Here is a 20,206-nt window from a genome sequence, read left to right on the forward strand (position 1 = left end):
AATCATATCTTTCGAATAGATTGAGCGGTTTAATTTCGTTTGGTTTTTTTAAAGGTGTATCATGTGCGAGATTTCTTAGTCATGTTTGATGAAAATCGGTCGAGCCGTTTACAAGTTGTGAGGGGATAAAGTTATTATTGTCGGGGGCTTTTTAACTTTTTTGCAAAATCCTACTCTAGCATATACGAGATACTTACACTTGCTTTAGACGAATTCTAAAAAGTTATTAAACTTGAATGTTGCCAATTGATTTACTATCGATCGATAGAAATGACCAAATTTTGATCGATCAATATGTGGTTGAAACTATCGATGGTTATCGAATAATCAATTCCAGCATAGCGAAATTTGTGCTGTCCATCCTAAACTTTATGCTAAAGTGACGTATAAAATTTAAACTTAACACTTAGACACAGATGAAAATAGAGTAAAATCAACAGCGAAACTTAATGGTAAACAATTTTATATTTGTTTTTTCTTTACTTTTTTGTAATGAACCCTTAGAGTCGCGAGTCTGACTCGAATTGAACGGTTTAATTATTATATTTTAAGAACTTTATGTTATTAGCATTGATACTGCGGATTTATAAATTGGTACTAATAAAGAATCAATATTTTTATAATTATGACGTATATTTTTATTGGGAAAAGTATTGTATAATTGCGCCATATTTAAACACATTTATTTTTAAATACCTTTTATATGATCAAACACAGATAAATTATTTTACTTTAATAGGCAGTGAGGCTGAGAAGTTTCCTTCTTTGACGAATTCGGTTCAAGGTAGACTATTTGTCCACTAAGTCCCGACCAGTCCAATTCAATCGGGTTTGTTGTTTGGGAGTGAAAAGGCAACAAACATACCTACAACACACTCACATACGTAGCATTTATAATTTTAGAGTGTGATTTAAATTATTGTATGTTGAGCGAAGCCTTTTCGAGTAAAATAATTGAACAGGTCTTTTTTTAATTAATTTATTAAATAAGCGCACAATATTACTGAAGGATGCTGAGAAATTGTATTGGATCTTCAGTATCTATTCTAACCAGCCTTTTCCCAAGCCATGTCTTCCACCAATAGACAGCGTCTAAATATTTTGCACCTTTTTAAATGTACTAGAGCTTATAGCTGGATGAAAGGTTCACAATTTCGTGTCCTACGCGACGCGACAACTGAAAATAAATATACAAATGTACATGCAATAATTAAATGTTAGTTTCGTTATAAAAATGTAAAAATACTAAATTAATTCACGGGTAGACATCAATTATTGGATTATTAGATTGTTCCTTTGTCTTTTAGAATATTAAATCATTAAGAAATTGTAAAGTATAAGTTAACTTGTAATTTTGTCTGTATGTACTCTCATTAGCAATAGGTCTGACGACAGCTTTTTCTGTCTTGTAATTTATTGTATAATAATGGATAAGTATTTTTAAATTTGTCTAGCAAACATAAATTGACCAAATTACACCGAATTTAACTTATGCGTGGCCTCACGATTAAGTATAAATTATACCATATCGTTACGTCACAAGCCCTCTCCTAAACTTTAAAGCAGATAATTAATTGTCAATTTTAGCTCTTCTGAAAAAGAAAACAAAATACATGTCTAATACTCTTAAATTATCTAACTAAGGGACTAATTAGATTTTTTTGTTTTAAAACTGGTCATTACCGTATTACAATATTAGTCAGGTTGATTAATTGTAATCAATCATAGATAATCGTGAGTAACAAAGAAGTTCTCTACGTTAATCAGTCACTCTATGCCTCTATGGCTATTGGTGGGCGGATTGTTTAAATGGCGGATGACGTCATCAGAGTTAAGCCATCGCAGCGGTGATCAGTTGCATTGTGTGAACTGTTTAGCAATTATTATGTTTAAACAAAAATATTTATGATTAAAGAATTATTGAATCTGTGTTTCTGATGTGGAAAAACTCTTTTTTTCTTTGTTTGATCGGCCATATCCATTAACACTACACAATAAAAGTTGAGCTCTCACTTTCTACATATTTAAAAAATTTAGTTAGTGATATTGAACTAAAAAGTTAAGTTAAATTTCCAAATATGATGTCTTGACGTATTTATATAGAACTGAATAATAGACTTGATTAGAAAGTCGCTTGTCAAAACTTAGGTACAAAATTTCTGAAAATCGTCTATCAAGGTTGTTGTTACATTCGTTAATATTAGGGCTCCATTTCTTTAACTGCGTTTTCGTAGGCTGCGTTTTAAAGAGTACAACAATTATCTTTCCAACAACATTTTACAGAGAAAGTCAGTATTGGTAAGACTGGTTGGCGGTTTGAAACAACGTGACATTTAATAAATCTCAATGCTATTCGCAAGGTTATGGTATATTGTGAGCGATGGGTAGCTTACCGCCAGACCAGGCTAGGGCCGAGCCAGACAGCGCTCGTGATACAGGCCTCAAAGATGTCAGCAAGTTCAGGGGGCCCAGTGGGGATGATGCCTGCCAAGCCAGCAGGATTGTCGTAAGGGCCACGGCAAAAAAAGCCAAGGAAGGAACAAGGGCGTCTTTTAGTAGAAAAAAGTTTTAACTTAAAGCGAGAAAAGTCATATTTTGATAATTTTCCATCCCAAAATATGGGATATGGTGTTAGTAATAAATTGAGGGTAGTATGACTGTTAATAATATCATTTCTTCTTTGTACATTTACGTTTCGCTTATAGCTTTATGTTTCGACCAGAAAATGATGAAAATCCTTTTTCGTCACGCATATATCCTCCCTTTCTATCTAAATCGATGAGAAGAGGACAAAAGATCATCATCACATTAAATACCTCTGCTATTGTCAATACAAAGAACTTGTATTTACCTACCGACTGACGCACATAAGTTATTTAGTTCAGGTTGACGTCACTCACGAAGGTCATACGACGACCCATTTAAAAAGAAATACTCCTGCCGTAATGAAATGCACGGAGGTCACTTAAATAACACTGTTTTATTTAATTGCTAGCTGTTGCCCGCGACTTCGTCCGCGTGGTTTGAAGATATAAGTTAGGAATTTTTGAACGGAAGCCCTCGAAGATGAATAATTTTCCCTGTTTTTTTTCCACATTTTCCATTGTATCTTCGCTCCTAGTAGTCGAAGCCTAATGTTATATAGCTTAAAGCCTTCCTCGATGAATGGTCTATTCAACACAAAAAAAATTCAAAATTATTTTTTCAATTTGAACCAGTAGTTCTTGAGATTAGTGCGTTTAAACAAAAAAAACAAACTCTTCAGCTTTATATATTAGTATAGACTATGCTTGGTAATGTAAAGGTAGGGATAGAAACAATTGCCAAGTACAGACAGACGGATCTAAATGCGGATGACATAGCACGGGTTAGGTTTAGTCAGTAAGTCTGATACTACCCGTTTCTGCTCTTGAGGGGGTGGACTATGAGGATTCCCCCGCCTTAAAAAAGGATATAAATGATAGCAGAATGATAAAGTAAAAATGAAGTCAAAGGAGGTGTTAATTATTAAGCGACGAGACGAAGATTTCATCAATATTTTAATTTGTGACATGCTTTCACTCCAAAGCAATTAATTTACAAAAACTAGCTGGCAGTTGCCCAAATGTTGCATTTTGTATTGGTAAAAGAATTAAACGGTTCAAAAGTTTCATAATTTATCCCTACAACGTGACAAAATGTACCCCTTTATATTATTCGTATATATTTCCTTTTCCTTTCAGCATTTTCAGCCATCTTGAAACGTGACGTCACTAAACTCGTAAATGTCAATAGAGAATACTCAAATGGTGACATTTCGTATTGATATATCACGTTATTTTGACCTGTCGTCTCAATACATGATACGATTATTTTCTTTGGACGTTAACGATTGTAGCAATATCACTTGACAAGTGGGGAATCTGTTTTTGCAGATTTGACGTAGGTGGGTGATTCTTCGGAAAAAATACACTAGTTAAGGTCATATCATTATCCTCACCAACTGGTTCTCTTCACTATGATGCTTAAAATGTTTTAATTCTTACTTCATCTAATAATAACCGTGGTACTTTACAAGCTTAGGTAAAAATAATATTAAATCAATCAATCTGCAGTATTTAAAATGATGTTCTTAATTTGTGTTACTTTTTTACGGAGAATCACCCAGGTACGGGATGCAGCAGGAAACGCAAAAAATAAGTAAAAAGGGGATAAAATACAAAATAGCAGACAAAGACCTAAAAAGTTCTGTCGTTAGCTTCGTCTATAATGGGGTGCAAGTGATGCAGACTGACCAGGGACCGTTTTCAGAGACGGGAACAGCGAAATAAATATATAAAAATCTAACTTATGTTTTTTTGTCTTGTTTGTCATCTACTTAAGGCTATTTTTCGTTTTTTGAAAGGGATATAGAGATAATTTATTCGTTATTTATTCCGTCGTACACCTATACTCTCAATTCTGCGGGTCAACTTTACTGCAGCGCTTGCGACCGAGTGTTTAGATCCAAACTCGGTCTAGCCAGTCACATCAGGGCTCACGCTAGGAGGTGAATTGCCAATGGTCGCCGTTATCGAAAACGATAAGGAGGACTATATATATATATATATATATATATATACATCTTAACCATTTAAGATATTATAATAATGAACTACTTATATAAATATGATAATTTACATGTATTAAGCCTTATTTTAACTATTGTTTTTGCTGTCATGTGTTATTTTAAGTGTACATGTTATAATTTAACTAGTTTCTAAATGTTTTAGTAATTATTTTGTAAAGCATCTTAGCTTTTACACAATGTTGGTATTATTTTTACGTCTAATGAAAAACAACAATGGCCACCGTTCACCGAGGGGTAAGGGCAAGTCACAGACCCTTCACCATTGATATAAATAGACCTTCCGTAGTTTTTGTTCGAAGGGTTGTTAAGGTTTAGGGATCTTTGCTATTTTTAGATCGCGTCTTGACGGCTTATTTAGGGGTGGTTTTTAAGAAATGAGAGTAAACGAATAAAATATTTTTAGTTTTCAAAACTTATAATATTATTACAGGATGAAATTTATTTTTTTAAGATTTTTTAAAAGCAAAACAGCGATATTAATGTTGTAAAAAATGTGAACAAAATATATCAGATAATGTTCCAGCGAAGATAAAAATACTTTACATTAAAAATACATGTAAATCTTTATTTGTGATGTTCAGTTTTTAAATGTAACTTACCATAAAACTAAACCGCAAACTAAATTTCGACGGCAAAATATCAACGTATCGGCGTTTAAATTAAACTTTGTAGTCGTTCCTACAGATATTGAACTAGGGCGTTAATATTAGTACGGTACACCAAGGGTCATTATCGTAACTTTTGAAATTGGCTGAAAAATTACCTACTTACCAATTTGAATTAAAAACTTGTTTATTTTGATTTTGGTGCTCTATCAAGACATCAAGTTTAGTAGGTACTCGGTACTTTCGCATTAAATACTCGGAAAACATAAAAAAAATGAAATTTGTATTAGTTGGAAAATTAATCAATTGACTTGAGTTTGCATAAAACATACACATAAAAACTTGATAAATCTGGGCCACTGAAATACGTTGACTCTTGTTTGTGTCAGCATGTCATAGTCCATTTAAGCTTGATCCCAGGTTCACTGCTTAGATCTTAAAAAAAGACATCAAATTTTATTAAATAATGGCTCCAATCAGTGCATTTAATTTTTTTAGTGACTCCCGCTTTCCCGTATTTAATCCTTGTACCACGGGGGTTTTCACAAACATTCAAGACACATGCACAAAAACACCCAGACTCAGGGCAAGCATTTGTGTATATCACACAAACGCTTATGCTACGCGGGGATCGAACCCACGACACGTCGTACACAGTGGGTATGGAGTGGTGACCTTAACCACTCGGCTATCAGTCTCTGGCTTCTTTACTTTAAAGTTCATATCAGACGCATATACGTACACAAATATAGAGTTTACATCCGTGCTATCGACTACATTGATAGTGTGACGTAGGTGTGTCACGTGAGCTGCGCGGGCGCAGACTGCAGCGCGGAGAGCGGAGCCAGGCTCCTGGCTGCCACGGAAGTGTGTTTCCTCCTCGCTAATGGAGTAATTCCTCACACCCAACGTCCGCTGGATCGCGTTATGCAATATGTGTATGTGATACTTACCTAATGAAAGATTTTTGCAGATATTTTTTTGTCATCCGTTGTTTGGTTAAGTTCAAGTGTGCCTTTTTCAATAGTTCAGTAGAGCATAATGGTTTCGGTGGTAGAAAATTTCGCAATCAAAATAAGAATAACTACTAATAATAAATTAGAACATCCTTTGTTACGCTTTCATGGCTAAACTGATCAATTTAATAAAAAAAATACTTAGTTGCTGAAGCTATAAGTAACTAAGCCGTTGAAATCGTATTTTAGTTTTTAGGATAGTAGGATCACAAAAACTTCAACAATTTCAATGGTATATGATCAAAATATACCTAAACTTTTAAATTAAGCAATTACGGGGTTGTTGAGAACTATATTTTAAATATCGTTTTCTATTAAAAGCCTTGAGGATTTCGTACCTCGTTACGAGTTTTCGTGTTTCGTAATGCACATTAACTGGTGGTCCAGGCTGTTATTTATAGATCTTTGACAGGCGTCACGAATAGTTAGAAGCTAGACAGTCTGACTACCAGTTTTACTAAGTTGCGCGTGTTGCCCAGGTAACTGGGTTGAGGAAGTCAGATAGGCAGTCGCTCCTAGTAAAACACTGGTAGCTGCTGGTTAGATTGGAAGCCGAACCCAACATAGTTGGGAAAAGTCTAGGATGATGATGATTATATAACACTTTATCTAAAAAAAAACATCTTTTATTCAATCATTAACCCTGTAATCATTTCTTAATTATTATCTAGAGTTCACGGTTGATTTAAAGTTTCAGGTCAACAAGAAAATGTGAGGAAACAGTGAAGGTTGTCTGTAAGAGGGCCGTGAGCGATAAATTGGCAATTTATTATAGAAATCACATGCAGTTTTATTGTAATTCTGTGTTTACTACGAACTACAGTGTTTGCTTCAATAGAGCGTGCGACGTTGTTGATGTATTCATAATAATATAATAATATAATTTTAATTTTATCTAATGTTAATACTAATATCTGTATCCTTAAAATAAGTTTAATTGTTTATGTTTCTTAAATGATAAGTCCTCTCCACTCACATTTATAATTGTTATCTTTTGCTGTGCCCGACAGGGTCCACGATTGTTACCTATCAAAAAATGTTTACCACCTAAGCCTACATTGTGGAATGCAATAAAATATTGAGTATTGAGTATTCAAGTAGCATAATAATATGATAATATACTTTGAAAAGAACTTACAAAATTGTTTAAAGTTTTCTGTATCAATACTTATGAGGATATATGTGTAACAATATCAAGATACATAAAAAATCTACTTGATGTAAAAATTTTAGAAAAAATCGCAATTTCAGTCAGCTGTCTACCTAGCACGGTCCCTGAGCTTAAAGTCTGATGACAATCGGACGGATCGAATGGGGTGACTCAGTAATCACTTCTTTTTATTGTTAAATATCCCACTTAAATATAACTATTTATTCGGGCCGAAGGTATTAGGTGCGTAGAATATCTTCCTATGACGTATTTCCTTTCGTCCGAGTTCATAAGCAGTTAAGGCTCTACGATCCTATTCAGTTTATTATGGTGTTAAAGCGTTGATAAAAATGATGATGTTACTATTTTCTGCCCCTGTGTATAGCTAAAAAGTTTAATGATTGTGTAAGAATGAAGGTCCTGTAACTATGTTATCTCGTTGTCTCTTTGTCTTTCCTGAAACTTTCAGGTTCAAAAACCTGTATTGTAATAGTGATTAAATTAAAACAAGTAGTGTGTAAGAATCTGAAATCGCTAACCCGCAGTGAGCTAGCGTGGTGGTCAAGGCTCAATCATACCTTAGTCGGGAAGAGGCCTGGGCCCAGCAGTGGGATGTATATAGGCTGGTATACCAGTGTTTAGTAACAATTTAGTCGCTTTGCCAACCAAGCATTTTCTGCTGTTTTTCCATCACTGGAGGCTACTTATATCACAGTAAACTTAGTTAATGTAAAGGAAATTTTTTGCTAGCATTTTTCTTCCATTCCCGGTTGTTTGAAAACCATTGACTTTCTTTTTCTGCCGCTTATATTTTCCATAGCGTTTTTCCCATATTAATAACTTAAATAATTAGTATTTGTCGTGTCCTAAGATGATAACTCAATTGAAAGTTACAAAAACAATGATTGGTCTTTTTAGACACATTAATTTGTAGTCTTTACATAATAAAATATTCTATTTAGCCTTTAAAACCATACAAGAAACCAATCATCTCTTTCAATTGTAGTCAATTATTAAGTATGATGAAATCACTCCGTCATTCACAATTCATAAGAACCATCTATATCATCTTCGTTAAATACCGGAAATTATACCTCTCTGACGCACTTCGGTTGCCGATAAATATCGTTTTCGATACATCAAGGTAACATTTAAGCATTAAAAGATAAGAATATATTTACTAAGAACAAAAAGAATATAGATGACTAGGTGTCCCAGCAAACGTTGTTTTGCGAAAAAAAATAGTTTTAGACCATAAAAAAGGCTTTGAAAAATAGATGCCGTCCTATTCTCAGACCTAAGCAATATGCTCTAATTTCATAAAAAACGGAAGAGCAGTTTCGGGGGGTACAATTTCATACACCGTGTCACAAGAGTTTAATATATTAGATATGGAAAAGATGCAAGAAGAATACAGTAATTTCTAAGTCTAGGTTTCCCATATTTTAATATTGTTTTAGGTTTCAAGGACTACAAACGGAATCCCATTACTAAGGGTCGTCTATCTGTAACCAAGTGTCTTATTAAAATGAAACCTGATAGCTAGGCAGTTGCAATTTTCGCAGATGATGTAGGTATTTCAGTTGCCTCTATTACAAGAAATGTGAATAAAAATCGTGCGTAACCATACTTGGTCTTAAAGTTGTTGGGTGACAAATAAATTTGTAAGTAAGTTAGATTTAACAAATTGATTTGTGATCTTGAACTCAATAGATTAGGGCAGAGCGGGGCTGAAAGTGCCGGGGGTAAATTGTGCCAACGCGAATATCTCAAAAACGGAAAGATATAGATATACGATCATATTGTGTCGCGTAATTCGTAAGGCCTATCAGTTGCGCACACGCGGCTGCCATTTTAGTTGCATCAGCGACGCGGACCGAGTCGCACTGCATGTGAGGGTCCTCCAGCGCCACGTAAGTAAATATTTTCGTTTCAATACTTTTTGGTCTCAAGCTAGCATTTTTCGTGCTTTTAATATGTGAGTTTTTGTAAAATGTTTGTTATTTATCCTAGTTTGTTATGCAGTGTAATTTTAATGCTTTGTGTACAGTGATTTTTATATGTGAGACAAAATATCACACTATCATAAACGGGGTAAAATGTGCCGTTCATGTGGGGCTGTTTGTGCCACGGGACAACCAACCCCTAACCAACCTATATTGTTTCAGTATAGTTGTCCTGGGCCAAGCGACTACAGCGTTGAGAGTACAAGAGCACCATCAGGTAATCAAGAGCAAGAGACACGTCAGTGCTCTCCGGAACCTATCCCTTGCTGCAGTTTCCAGCCTCCTCAATCAGTTGATAATAACAATGCAGCAGTTTGCTCACCAGAGCTAATAAGACGACTGCATAAAGCACCTCCCCGACTAATTGGCCATACTAAAGCACGTAAAAGAAAGACAGCTGTTCTTACGGACACTCCAGAGAAAAATGCTTTAGCAGAAGAACAGGCTAGTAAAAATAAGAAAAAAGAAAGCGAAACTAAATCGCTAAAATCTGTTGATTTATATCAAAAAATATAACGAATAAATATATTATTATAAAACTGATGTGTTTTAATTTCCTAATTAATTTTCATTCATATAAAACTCCAAGCATTATCAACGGCACAACCGACCTCAGCTACGGCACAACTTGCCCCAGAGTGGGGTTGGTAGTGCCTTGCCGCCTCTGTCTAAAAAAATCGCATTTTCATAAAAACTATTAAAAATGTGCAAAATCTGAAGTTAAATTCGTAAAATAGATTAAATTTGGCTTAGGATGAACCACTACTTTCAGACATAGCACTTGTTGTATCCGAATCTTAAAAGGATTTGTCAAAATCGGCACTTTCAGCCCCGCTCTCCCCTACTTTAGTGTCGTGGGCGCAACTGGAGTCATCATAACTGTAGTTCTAAAAGTGACTGGAAAACAGCTTATTTGAAATAAGAACTTTTTGATTTTGACTTTAAGCCCGACTTCCACACGAATGTTTTTTTTTTATGTATTCTCACAACAAGTTTAATTAACTTATGAACTTTTGACTTATATCTTATAATATGCCCCATATATAGGAACATAGTATTATAGTAAAATCTTTTGCAGCGATACAGTTTTCTGTGTGTTGTGTGCTGTCCTAATTTTGTCCTGCGTGAGGTCACGGCGACCTAGTTGCAACTGAAAACTTGTGTGAATGGTTACCTACAGTTATTCACTTTGATACCGTAAAACGGAGTGAGAATTCAAAAGGTGAATAGATAAAAGTTTTTATACAGTATTTCCAAAGTAAAATTTACAGCTTGCAAAATTTTGGTTCAACCTGAACATTAAGAGAAAAACGACTAAATCGAAACCTGAAGTGTTTATGAGAACATAAACGGTTTTAACATTAAACTTATAATACTGAAAATAATTCACTGGAGACCTTGAAAGAGGTACCATAGACAACAAAGAAAATTGCTAAAAATGTGCATATTTTGCACTGCTAGCCATTTCAACAAGTTTTACAAGCTTAAAAGACTTAAAATATATTTTATATGTATTTAGACGTAGCATTCATATTTATAATGAGCGGTGATCGCGTTTTCGTTTCGTATTACGGTTTTGGCAGTATAGAGGTCATTGACATTAATCAAACATGGCCGACGGGCTTGCGAATGCTTTTTTCGTTTGCATTAGAAACTAGAAACTCTTTTTGCATAATAATGTAAGTTTTATTTATTTATGATAAAGTCTGTTTTGTATATAACGTTCGATATGATAAAAATTAATAGATGAGTAGGTGGCAACTGAAGTTAAGTATATAATTCTACTTTAAAGGAATCTATTCAAATTTTAAGATTTCTAGTATAGGAAATTACATACAAATAGAAACAAACAAAAAATATTTTTCACTTGGGGGTATGAAAAATAAAAAATAGCCGCTTTTCAGACCTACTTAAAATCCATTAAAAAATGTTTTAACAACAAAAACTTAAAACAGATTTCAAGTAAAAAAATACTTAATCGAAAGTTTTATGGGAACAAATTACAGATATTTCACGTGAAATTAAAAAAGAATCAACGAAATCGGTTAATTCAGTGAAAAGTTCAACAGTATCACAATATTATAAGAAGTCGTAAAGTTAAATTCATTAAGCTCATATTGTCACCCGACAAGTTAATTAAGAGTTTATGAACGTACATAATTAAGTAAAGCTAATTCTGCCACGTGCTGATATAAAACTGAAGTATAATATTCTGGTTCTGGAACTGGCTGACGCCAGAAAAAAAACCTAAAATTAAATAGATTTCGTAATGAAAATTGTTTATGCTTCAACAATCAATCGTTTACAGACAGTCCTACGTATTTAGACGAATGTGTGAAATTAAACCTGTTGGTACAATTAATAACGTTTAACATTAGGTGGCTTCTAAAATTACTTGCACATATTTTCATATTTTCATGTTCAAATAACTGGGAAAATCCGCATCAAAAGTCAATATCAATTTTCTTTGCAATCGATCCTCGTTTTTCAGTTTACAATATGTAACGACTACCCTGAAGTTCATCAGCATCGTTCAAACTCCGCATCGCACTGCAGGGCCCAGGCATCTACTCTTGTACGCCCATTTCCTGAGCTTAGTACCAATGTCAAACCTTAACCCTTAACATAAACCGAACACAAATGCACGTTGTTTCATTTGATAAGAAACGATATGATTATGCGTAATTAGCTTGTGATTTCGTTAGCAGAGTGCAATAATTACGTTTTCGATGAGTCAAATCGGTCATAGCTTGGCTTAACCCCAAGAGGCGACGCGGAGTCGACTCAGGGGATATAATTATACCACTAATATAGGTACTGACACATCATTACGTTAAATGAGGATATATAATACTGGCTTGCAACTTTCCCGCTCCTGGTAACAGATCTCTTACAATATAAAGTACTTTTGAGAATTGACCACCAAGCCCCAGATTTCAATAATACGAATCCAGGTTAAAATGAGTATTTGGCTAAGGTTTAAAGGTCTATCAAGTAGAAACATTCGATACATTTTGAACGCCCTGTATTTTTATACGAAACTTTTCTGTGAAACTAGCTAAACTGGCAATTCTTCACTGGTTTATCTTATTGTAATAAAAGAAAATGCTTTCAAATTTCGCATTTAAATTAATACCGTCTTACTTCTGGTATTTTTTTGTTCATCTAGAAACCTATATGAAATATACAGTACATTAACCATAATTTTAATAAATACGTTTTCAAAATTATACTTTTGATTTAATTAAACAGAAGCTGAACCTTTAAAAATAAATTAACAACTTGATAAAATTTTATATGCAATTATTGGAAAAAAGAAACCGACTCTATTTATGAAAAAGTTTACATTTTTCCACCTCATATGTAAAAAGTAACCTCCCTAATTAATCAAATAATTTCATACAAGGTTTCGCTTCCAGTTAGTCCTAATCAATTAAAAAGCGGCTCTTTAATGATCATAATATCCATAATAATGTCCTAAGTAATTATATAAAGATCACAACAAACCGCGTTCTATAAAGTCATTTAACAATATATCTTAAAAAGAAGCAAATATCAAATGCTTGAGCGTCAGAAAACCTTCAAATGAGCTTAATTACGATGTAAACCAGTATTAACCCTCCGCTCGCCTTGGCAGATGTCTAAGAGGCCAATTAAGCTAATTTAATGAGACGTAGCGAGCGCAGGGTTAGACCCTCCAAGTTTGTACGCTAAGTTGCCACTATCTATTGAAGACCGAAATGTACCGATTTTAGTTCAGTATTTTGTATACACGGTGATTTTTTAGTCGTCTTACAAAAGCAGCCTAGTTCATGTATCCGACGTAAAATACCCCTAGGCGCGATTTTTTTTTTTTATCATCAACAAAGATAATAAGTACGAAGAAAATTAAACAAGAGAAATCTAAAATATACTCTTAGAAATGATAAAATTGCCGCCGCCCGCGCCCCTCACCATTGTTACAAGGCTCGGACCGCGCTCGCAACAGAGCTGTGTTTCTAAAAAACTACGAATTGCATCATAATATTGAATAAAAATTGCATTTTTTTTTTCAAATCTCATAAATAACCTATTTTTTTTATCATGAACGTGTTCTAGTCATTGGATACATAAACTGGGCTGCTTTTGTAAGACGACTAAAAAATCACGGTGTAGATATTGTTTTTCCTCAAGATTTGATTTTCAAGGAAAGCTTACCTACTTGTTTTGTTGCCTAAATATTTCCCCAGCTCAATACTCAATACATTTATTGCATTCCACAATGTGAACTTAGGTGGTAGGTACACAAGATACATTAGTTTTGGAGCATTGTGGGCCCTGTCGGGCATAACAAAAATAAGAATTTGGAGGAGGGCTATTTATAACATTTTCAGTTTTACAAATTAATAATAATATAGGTAAAGTATTTCTACAATTCTTATCTACATTTGGTTTTGGTATTCATATCTACATTTCTATGAATTTAAATTATAAATATATTTTATTATTATTCTATATAAATTAACACTATTTATTTATTTCTGTTTTAATTATTTACTTTAGCTCGATACGTGTTAATTGTATTTTTATAAATGCATAACTAAATAGCGTGGCAACTTTGATTTTCTTTTTAAGATGAATTACATTCTAAGGACAGTTAATATTACAGAAATCTATCGTACCGATTTAGTAACCTATTTCAAGTTAGGTTTTCACGATGTACACAAAAAAAAGTATCCATAGAAGAAAAAATAAAAAAAAACACAAATAACCATGTTTTATATAACCTAACCCCTCAAAGGTCGCTAGAATGCTAGACAAATGTTCAAGACGCATCGCTGCAGGTGTTCAATTGTTTAAGCTCGGTAAAGTATTCTAGGGATGTATAGGGTGATGTTTTTAATAACCGATAAAATCGCTGTGTCGGTTGTTGTTTGTGTTAAAATAAATTGTTTATTATTATTTATTTTCAGCCACACCGTAAACCTTTTTGATGAAACTTACCTTATTTTTCCATCCCACGTGTTTCATGAGGGTAAAATATCATTGAAACATGGAAGTCTAAGAATAATAAAATCACAATTATGACTAAGTTATCATTGCAGTTTTTGTAGTGGATTTTGTTTGGAATATAATATCTAGCAGTATTTCTATGAGGTACATTTATTTGTTATAGGCATGTGCTTTAAAACCAATATTTTCCATTCTTATGTATAAATATGAATGCGTAAATCTTCAAAACGTTTGGGCTGATTTTTATAAATATTTTATTTTTAAATTTAATTTTATAAATTTAATTGACTAGTATTTCAACAGGATATAAAAGAAAATGGAAAATTAGATTCATAATTTTAATTTAGGACCAAATTATTGGGATAAAACTATTCTATCTGACAGCTAGGCGCAGGCTTTCTCTCTCTTCTTTTAAGTAAAATATGAAAAGTATAAGTCACTAAGATAAAAAAAGTATAAGTGTACTCAATAAAAAGGTGAAAAAAACCAACAAATTAGGTTCAACGTTTATTATTACTTCAGTTTACTTACAAATACAATTCACAATTTCCACAATCAACTTGGTTTCATCGTCCGATCGCTTATCGTAAACAAGGAGCCACACATCACCTCTTAAAGTAGTCTAACACTTGTGAGAGAGAGAGATGCCACTATACAGCGAGTAGCGACGTCACGCTTCCTCATATGCTATAATAATACCTATACATGAAGGTAGGCCCTTGTCAAGTTAACTCTCCTTTGTAGTATAACCCTGAGTCTTCATAATTAGGTAATACAGGGTTGCAACCCTATAAAAATTAAATAGAATTAACCTTGCTGTGGAGTTGCCAGGTTTGTTTCTTTTCAGAATATAACTGCGTCAGAAAGGTACCTATTTGATTAAAAATTATCTGCCATGGAAATATAAATAACCCATTTTCGAGAAACGTAGAGGTGAAAAATTTATTCAAAAACAATTATTGTTGTCTTAACCTTGGCAACACTACAAACGAGGTAAAAAGATAAATGACTGTCTATTAATAGGTAGAATTAATTGTATCTATCATAAATTCTAAACTCTGTTTACGTCAAATACATTCAAATTCAACATAACACTGAGATAAAGCCAGTATTAATTCGGTTCCGTTTTCTTTTCAGTATTATTATTAACATTTTTATGTAATATTTTCTTCGAAAAAGCTGTCTGTACAATGCACGATGCGTTCAAATTATATTTTGCCCATATTAATAAAATTTAGGAAACAGCACAAGGTTGAATATGTTGTTTAGGTAATTAAATACGGTTGAAATTTGTACGTAATTTCAACATTATTTGAAAAATTAAGTTATTATAAATTATAGTTAACTTTATATTCATGAAAGTTTTACTCTATGAACTCTTCCAAAAGTGACATCGCATGAACTTAGTCGAACTATTTCCATGTTATAAGCGAGACGCTGATATGTTCAATGTAGAACGCTTTCTCACTTTCACAACGGCAAAGGTTCTCTTTTCAAGAGTCGATGGCTGTACCATCCACTCTTGAAGGACTCTTGTTTTCATTATTATTTATATTTGACGTAAACAAGTTTAATTGTCCACGTTTAGGAGCAAATACTATATATAAACAAACAACATTGTTTCCTTCTTTGTAATCAGATCACATTACGAAGAAGACTACAAATGGTCCACCATGAAGTCTTAGAGCAATACTATTTCACTGTGTAAGCGGGATAGCGCTACATTTTGTAGAGCTGCATCTTTCTTAGACGTCTGTGATAATATTGGTTTAGGACGTGGTGGTAGGCCCCAGCTTAAAGTAGTTCGTTCATATAAAGTTAAGTACTAAAACTAAAGGACTTTATACGTTTTTATTAGGTGGCGTAATATAAGGCGAAATTTTATATAAAACTTTGTAACAAAATTATTTGTCGCATAGAGGTTCTAGCACAAATGCTATTGAAGAAGTAAAGATTATCAGTATCGGTATTTCTTTGGAGAAAGGAGGTCTAAATTATATAATATGTATATAAGGAATATTATCTTTTAAATACTTTGACGATAGTATTCGTGCTAAGTACTCTTTAAAGTTTTCCAAAAAAACCTTAGTTGATGTTATACAAAAATTGGACTATCTACATGTTACTTTAAAGTCTAAATCTCACCTGTATTTAAACTCTGCATCTTGAATGATTAAAAGGTACACACACAAGTTACCCCACCTAACAAAAAATAAATTACCCCCCCCCCCCTTATTTTCACGATTTAAAGTTTAAGTTACAAAAATATCTAAAAGCTCGTGGGTTGAGATCTCAATCAGTTCTTTCGAGGAGCTTCCTGACGAGTCGCCAGTCCTCCATGATGTCGGCATCGGGGAGCATGTACACCACGTAGGGGGGCGACACGGTCACCTGCCGCCGGCGCCGCTTGCGCCCCCACTCGGGCCCGCACGACCACAGGTCCACCGTATGCCGCTCTTCTTCAAGTTTCCTGATCTTCTCTAAAGTCTCCTCTTTTAGATTCTCGTAGGCTAGCCATTTTTCGCTCTGTGGACAAAGGAAAGGCATTGTTACTTAACATACTCAAAAAGCTTATTTTGGCTTTTATTTTGTAAAGGTTAATGCTCTTTTAGTTTGTTTTATCAGTACATAATAAATAAATAAATAATTTTAGAAATGTCCCAATAGTACGAAAACCTGTAAAAAGCATACGCTTAGCCGTGTTCTATACTAAGCATTAAAAACAATTAGACACGGAGTAGTATTGATTGACACATTGTACATTGATCTGAAATAGCGTTTCTTATGAGTAGAAAGCGATACAGTAAAAATATCTCATGAGGTTACGTGGCACGATATGTTATATGAATCTCTATTTCAGTTTTATTTGTGTCGATATTTGAAATACACTTTATTTAGTACTTTCGGAAGCTTATTCGATATAAAAAGAAACATCTTTAAAGGCCGTGAATTATAACAATGATACGCTTACACAGCTTGGGTAACCAATAAATCTATAATAATATTGATTTACTAAAACTGTTTGCATTGTTTAAATAAATTTTTATAATCTATAAATCTTTGTTTATTTATGAAATCAAAACAGCAGTCCACAATCACGACTAGTGTTAATATTAAACAGACGAATAAAAAGACACCCCACGACCTAAAATCCTCGTAATATTGGGCATACATACACAATGCCAAAGACATATGTAAACCACCATACTACATATATGTAGATATACACATATTTAAATTCGACAAACAACCCTTCTGCCCGTCTTAAGTCATCTTTTAACTTTCAGCCCTCTTATGTCGGTCTAAAATATTCCCAACAAGTTTGATGGCATCATGTCTCGTCGCTCCGTCTCACCGTCACACGGCAAGCGCGGCGCAGAACAATTTTCGAGGGAACCGGTTTCCGTCCTCGCCATGATAAATTTACCTGACACTTTATTGAAAAAAACAGTCTGTCTGACGGGACGGGATTATTTTTGTGTTTTATTGGCGATTTCAATTATTATAGGCGTTTTGAACGTGTTTAGAATAAGTGTGGGATGGTTTTGGTAGTTGTTTTACATGTATTTAGGTACTTGGTGACTTAAATGGATTTTGTATTTTGAGTATACATATTTTGTAGAAAGATAGTTCTTTGAAGGCATTTGAGAAACGAAACCTTAGGTTCAGTGTAATTAAATAACTATAGAGATGATGTAAAAATTTAGAAATGTATCGACTTAAATAATTTTCAGAATAAATATTCTATGGAATACTTTAACTTTAAAAACAGACTTAAACATCGTCACGTGCATTAAAGTTAGTAGATTAGATAGATTAAACCTAATTTTCTAGATTCGGACGTCTAACGTCTTACGTTTGACTTTTAATGTATAAAAGAAAAACATTCTCAATCAGATCTCCCTCTAATATTTAAGCATTTTGTTAACAGAAACTTCGTTATAATTAACCAAGAATAAATTTTCGCTGCAAATAAAAGTAAAAATAAGATAATACTACGTGAATTACATCACCCTACATTGAATAGAGTAGTCGCACAAAAACTCGAGTCTCCTACAATGGCGATGCACGGTGGAGCGGCGCGGGCGCAGGTAGGCGCGATCAATGCCCCGCTAATAATAATATCCGCACATCTGCCAACGAAGGACGATCACGTGAGGACCCGTTCACATTTGAGAACGTTCTTATTCTCTACATATATTATTTTGACTTTAATTTTATTTATATGTAGATATATTTTATATTTTCTTATTATTTTCAATGAGATTTATTGCTTTTATTTTACTTCTATTAAAAATACTCAATTTCTGCTTTTCTTACCGTCCTACGGAGAGAATATGGTCTTAAGAAGGATAAAAATTCTAGACTATGGCAGTTAAGAAATTGAAGATAAGACAGCCCAAGCTACGAAATAGTAATTTAAAATGTAGATTTCGAAATATGTGTCAAATAATAAAGTCAGAAAACAATAATTTCGCTACAAAGATGAATTGTATTTCGTATTTAATTTTAGGACCATTGATAGAATTTCTATTGTACCTATTTTTTTAATATTCTTTTTCCTACTGTACATATGTATTGACGTAACTGAAATTGTGGACTGTACAAATACATCTTACGTGTGGAGATTGGATTCTTAGAATTGGGTAGAGTGTTCAGCCCAAGAGAAAATTGATTTGAAGAATATTGTTTTTTTTTTATAAGAGACATAATTAGGTAAGACGCTATACAAATGATGCAAACACACATTATAACTTCATTAATATGAACTTTCAATTCATGTCGTCGTCGTTACCATAACTTTCTACTTTATAACTCTACCTACCGATAATTGACGATAATTTATAACTTTCGGAACAAAAAAAATCCAGTTTATTACTTACGTCCCTAAGGATAATTCTATACCAAAAAGTATAATGTTCCTCAAAACACGGATTTTAACGCAAAAATTCTTTAAAATAAAACAAAATTAGCAACCTTCATTCCTTTAGAATTATAACGTGAGTCATTTTAATTTGAAACTCAGCCAGAAATGTTTGATATTCATTATTTTTAATGAATACAAACCCACAATTGTGTGCTGAACAAAATACGTGGGCTATATACAGACCCAACATTGTTCGTAACTTTTAAAATGTTGAAACACTTTGTTCGTTTCGACATTTCTTTTCAATTGTTTCTTGTGGAGCTTCATTTGTTTATAAGCTTTTTTTATAATAATAGATCCGTTTGGTAAATAAGAATAATAGTGGTTACGTTTTCAGGGAAGGGTTGGGTAGGTAACTCAATTTATAACTGTGAGGAAAAAAATAAGTTGTTAGATCAATGTTGCTCAGGCGTACTAAAAATTGTTTATTACGATGGATCTGGCAAATGGGTATCTATGAAGAATACGTTTACGGACTCTATTAACTATACCAATTAGAGACATTAAATTAAACAAGTTATCAATGCCGTTATTAATACAACAAAAGAGCCTCTCCTGCTCTACATTTAAGCAAATTAATGTTCAACATTCAAGAACGTCAGTCCATGAGTTTATATAGTGGCCAAAATACATTTTCTAACGTCAACATACACAGTTTTAATTAAGGCTCTATGCTATACACTACTAACTCCTAAGTATATTATCCACAAAGTCAACTTTAACAATAAATAACTAATTAAATATATATAAATAAACAATCATTCATATCATAATTCACGAACACTCAGCCTCGCTTCCTTGTGGTTTTGTAAATCAAAACGCTTGGCTGTCCGTGCCCCGTATCGCTTGATTACAGCGCGCATGTGTGCGTCGTCGCGCCGCGGCACTCGTGCGCAGGCCA

At 33.5% G+C, this 20,206-nt stretch overlaps 1 protein-coding gene across 1 annotated transcript in view; it reads right to left on the reverse strand.

Annotated features, from left to right (window-relative positions):
- Positions 1-14,872: 14,872 nt before the first annotated feature.
- LOC113503653 (breast cancer metastasis-suppressor 1-like protein) overlaps positions 14,873-20,206 on the reverse strand; it is an 84,230-nt gene continuing 78,896 nt past the window's right edge. Inside the window, exon 4 of the mRNA XM_026885685.1 lies at positions 14,873-16,904. Within this exon, the coding sequence (XP_026741486.1) occupies positions 16,671-16,904 (234 nt within the window). The 3' untranslated portion in view covers positions 14,873-16,670. The remainder of the gene's footprint in view (positions 16,905-20,206) is intronic.

Source organism: Trichoplusia ni, chromosome 20 (genome assembly GCF_003590095.1).
Source record: "Trichoplusia ni isolate ovarian cell line Hi5 chromosome 20, tn1, whole genome shotgun sequence".
NCBI classification, from domain to species: Eukaryota; Metazoa; Arthropoda; class Insecta; order Lepidoptera; family Noctuidae; genus Trichoplusia; species Trichoplusia ni.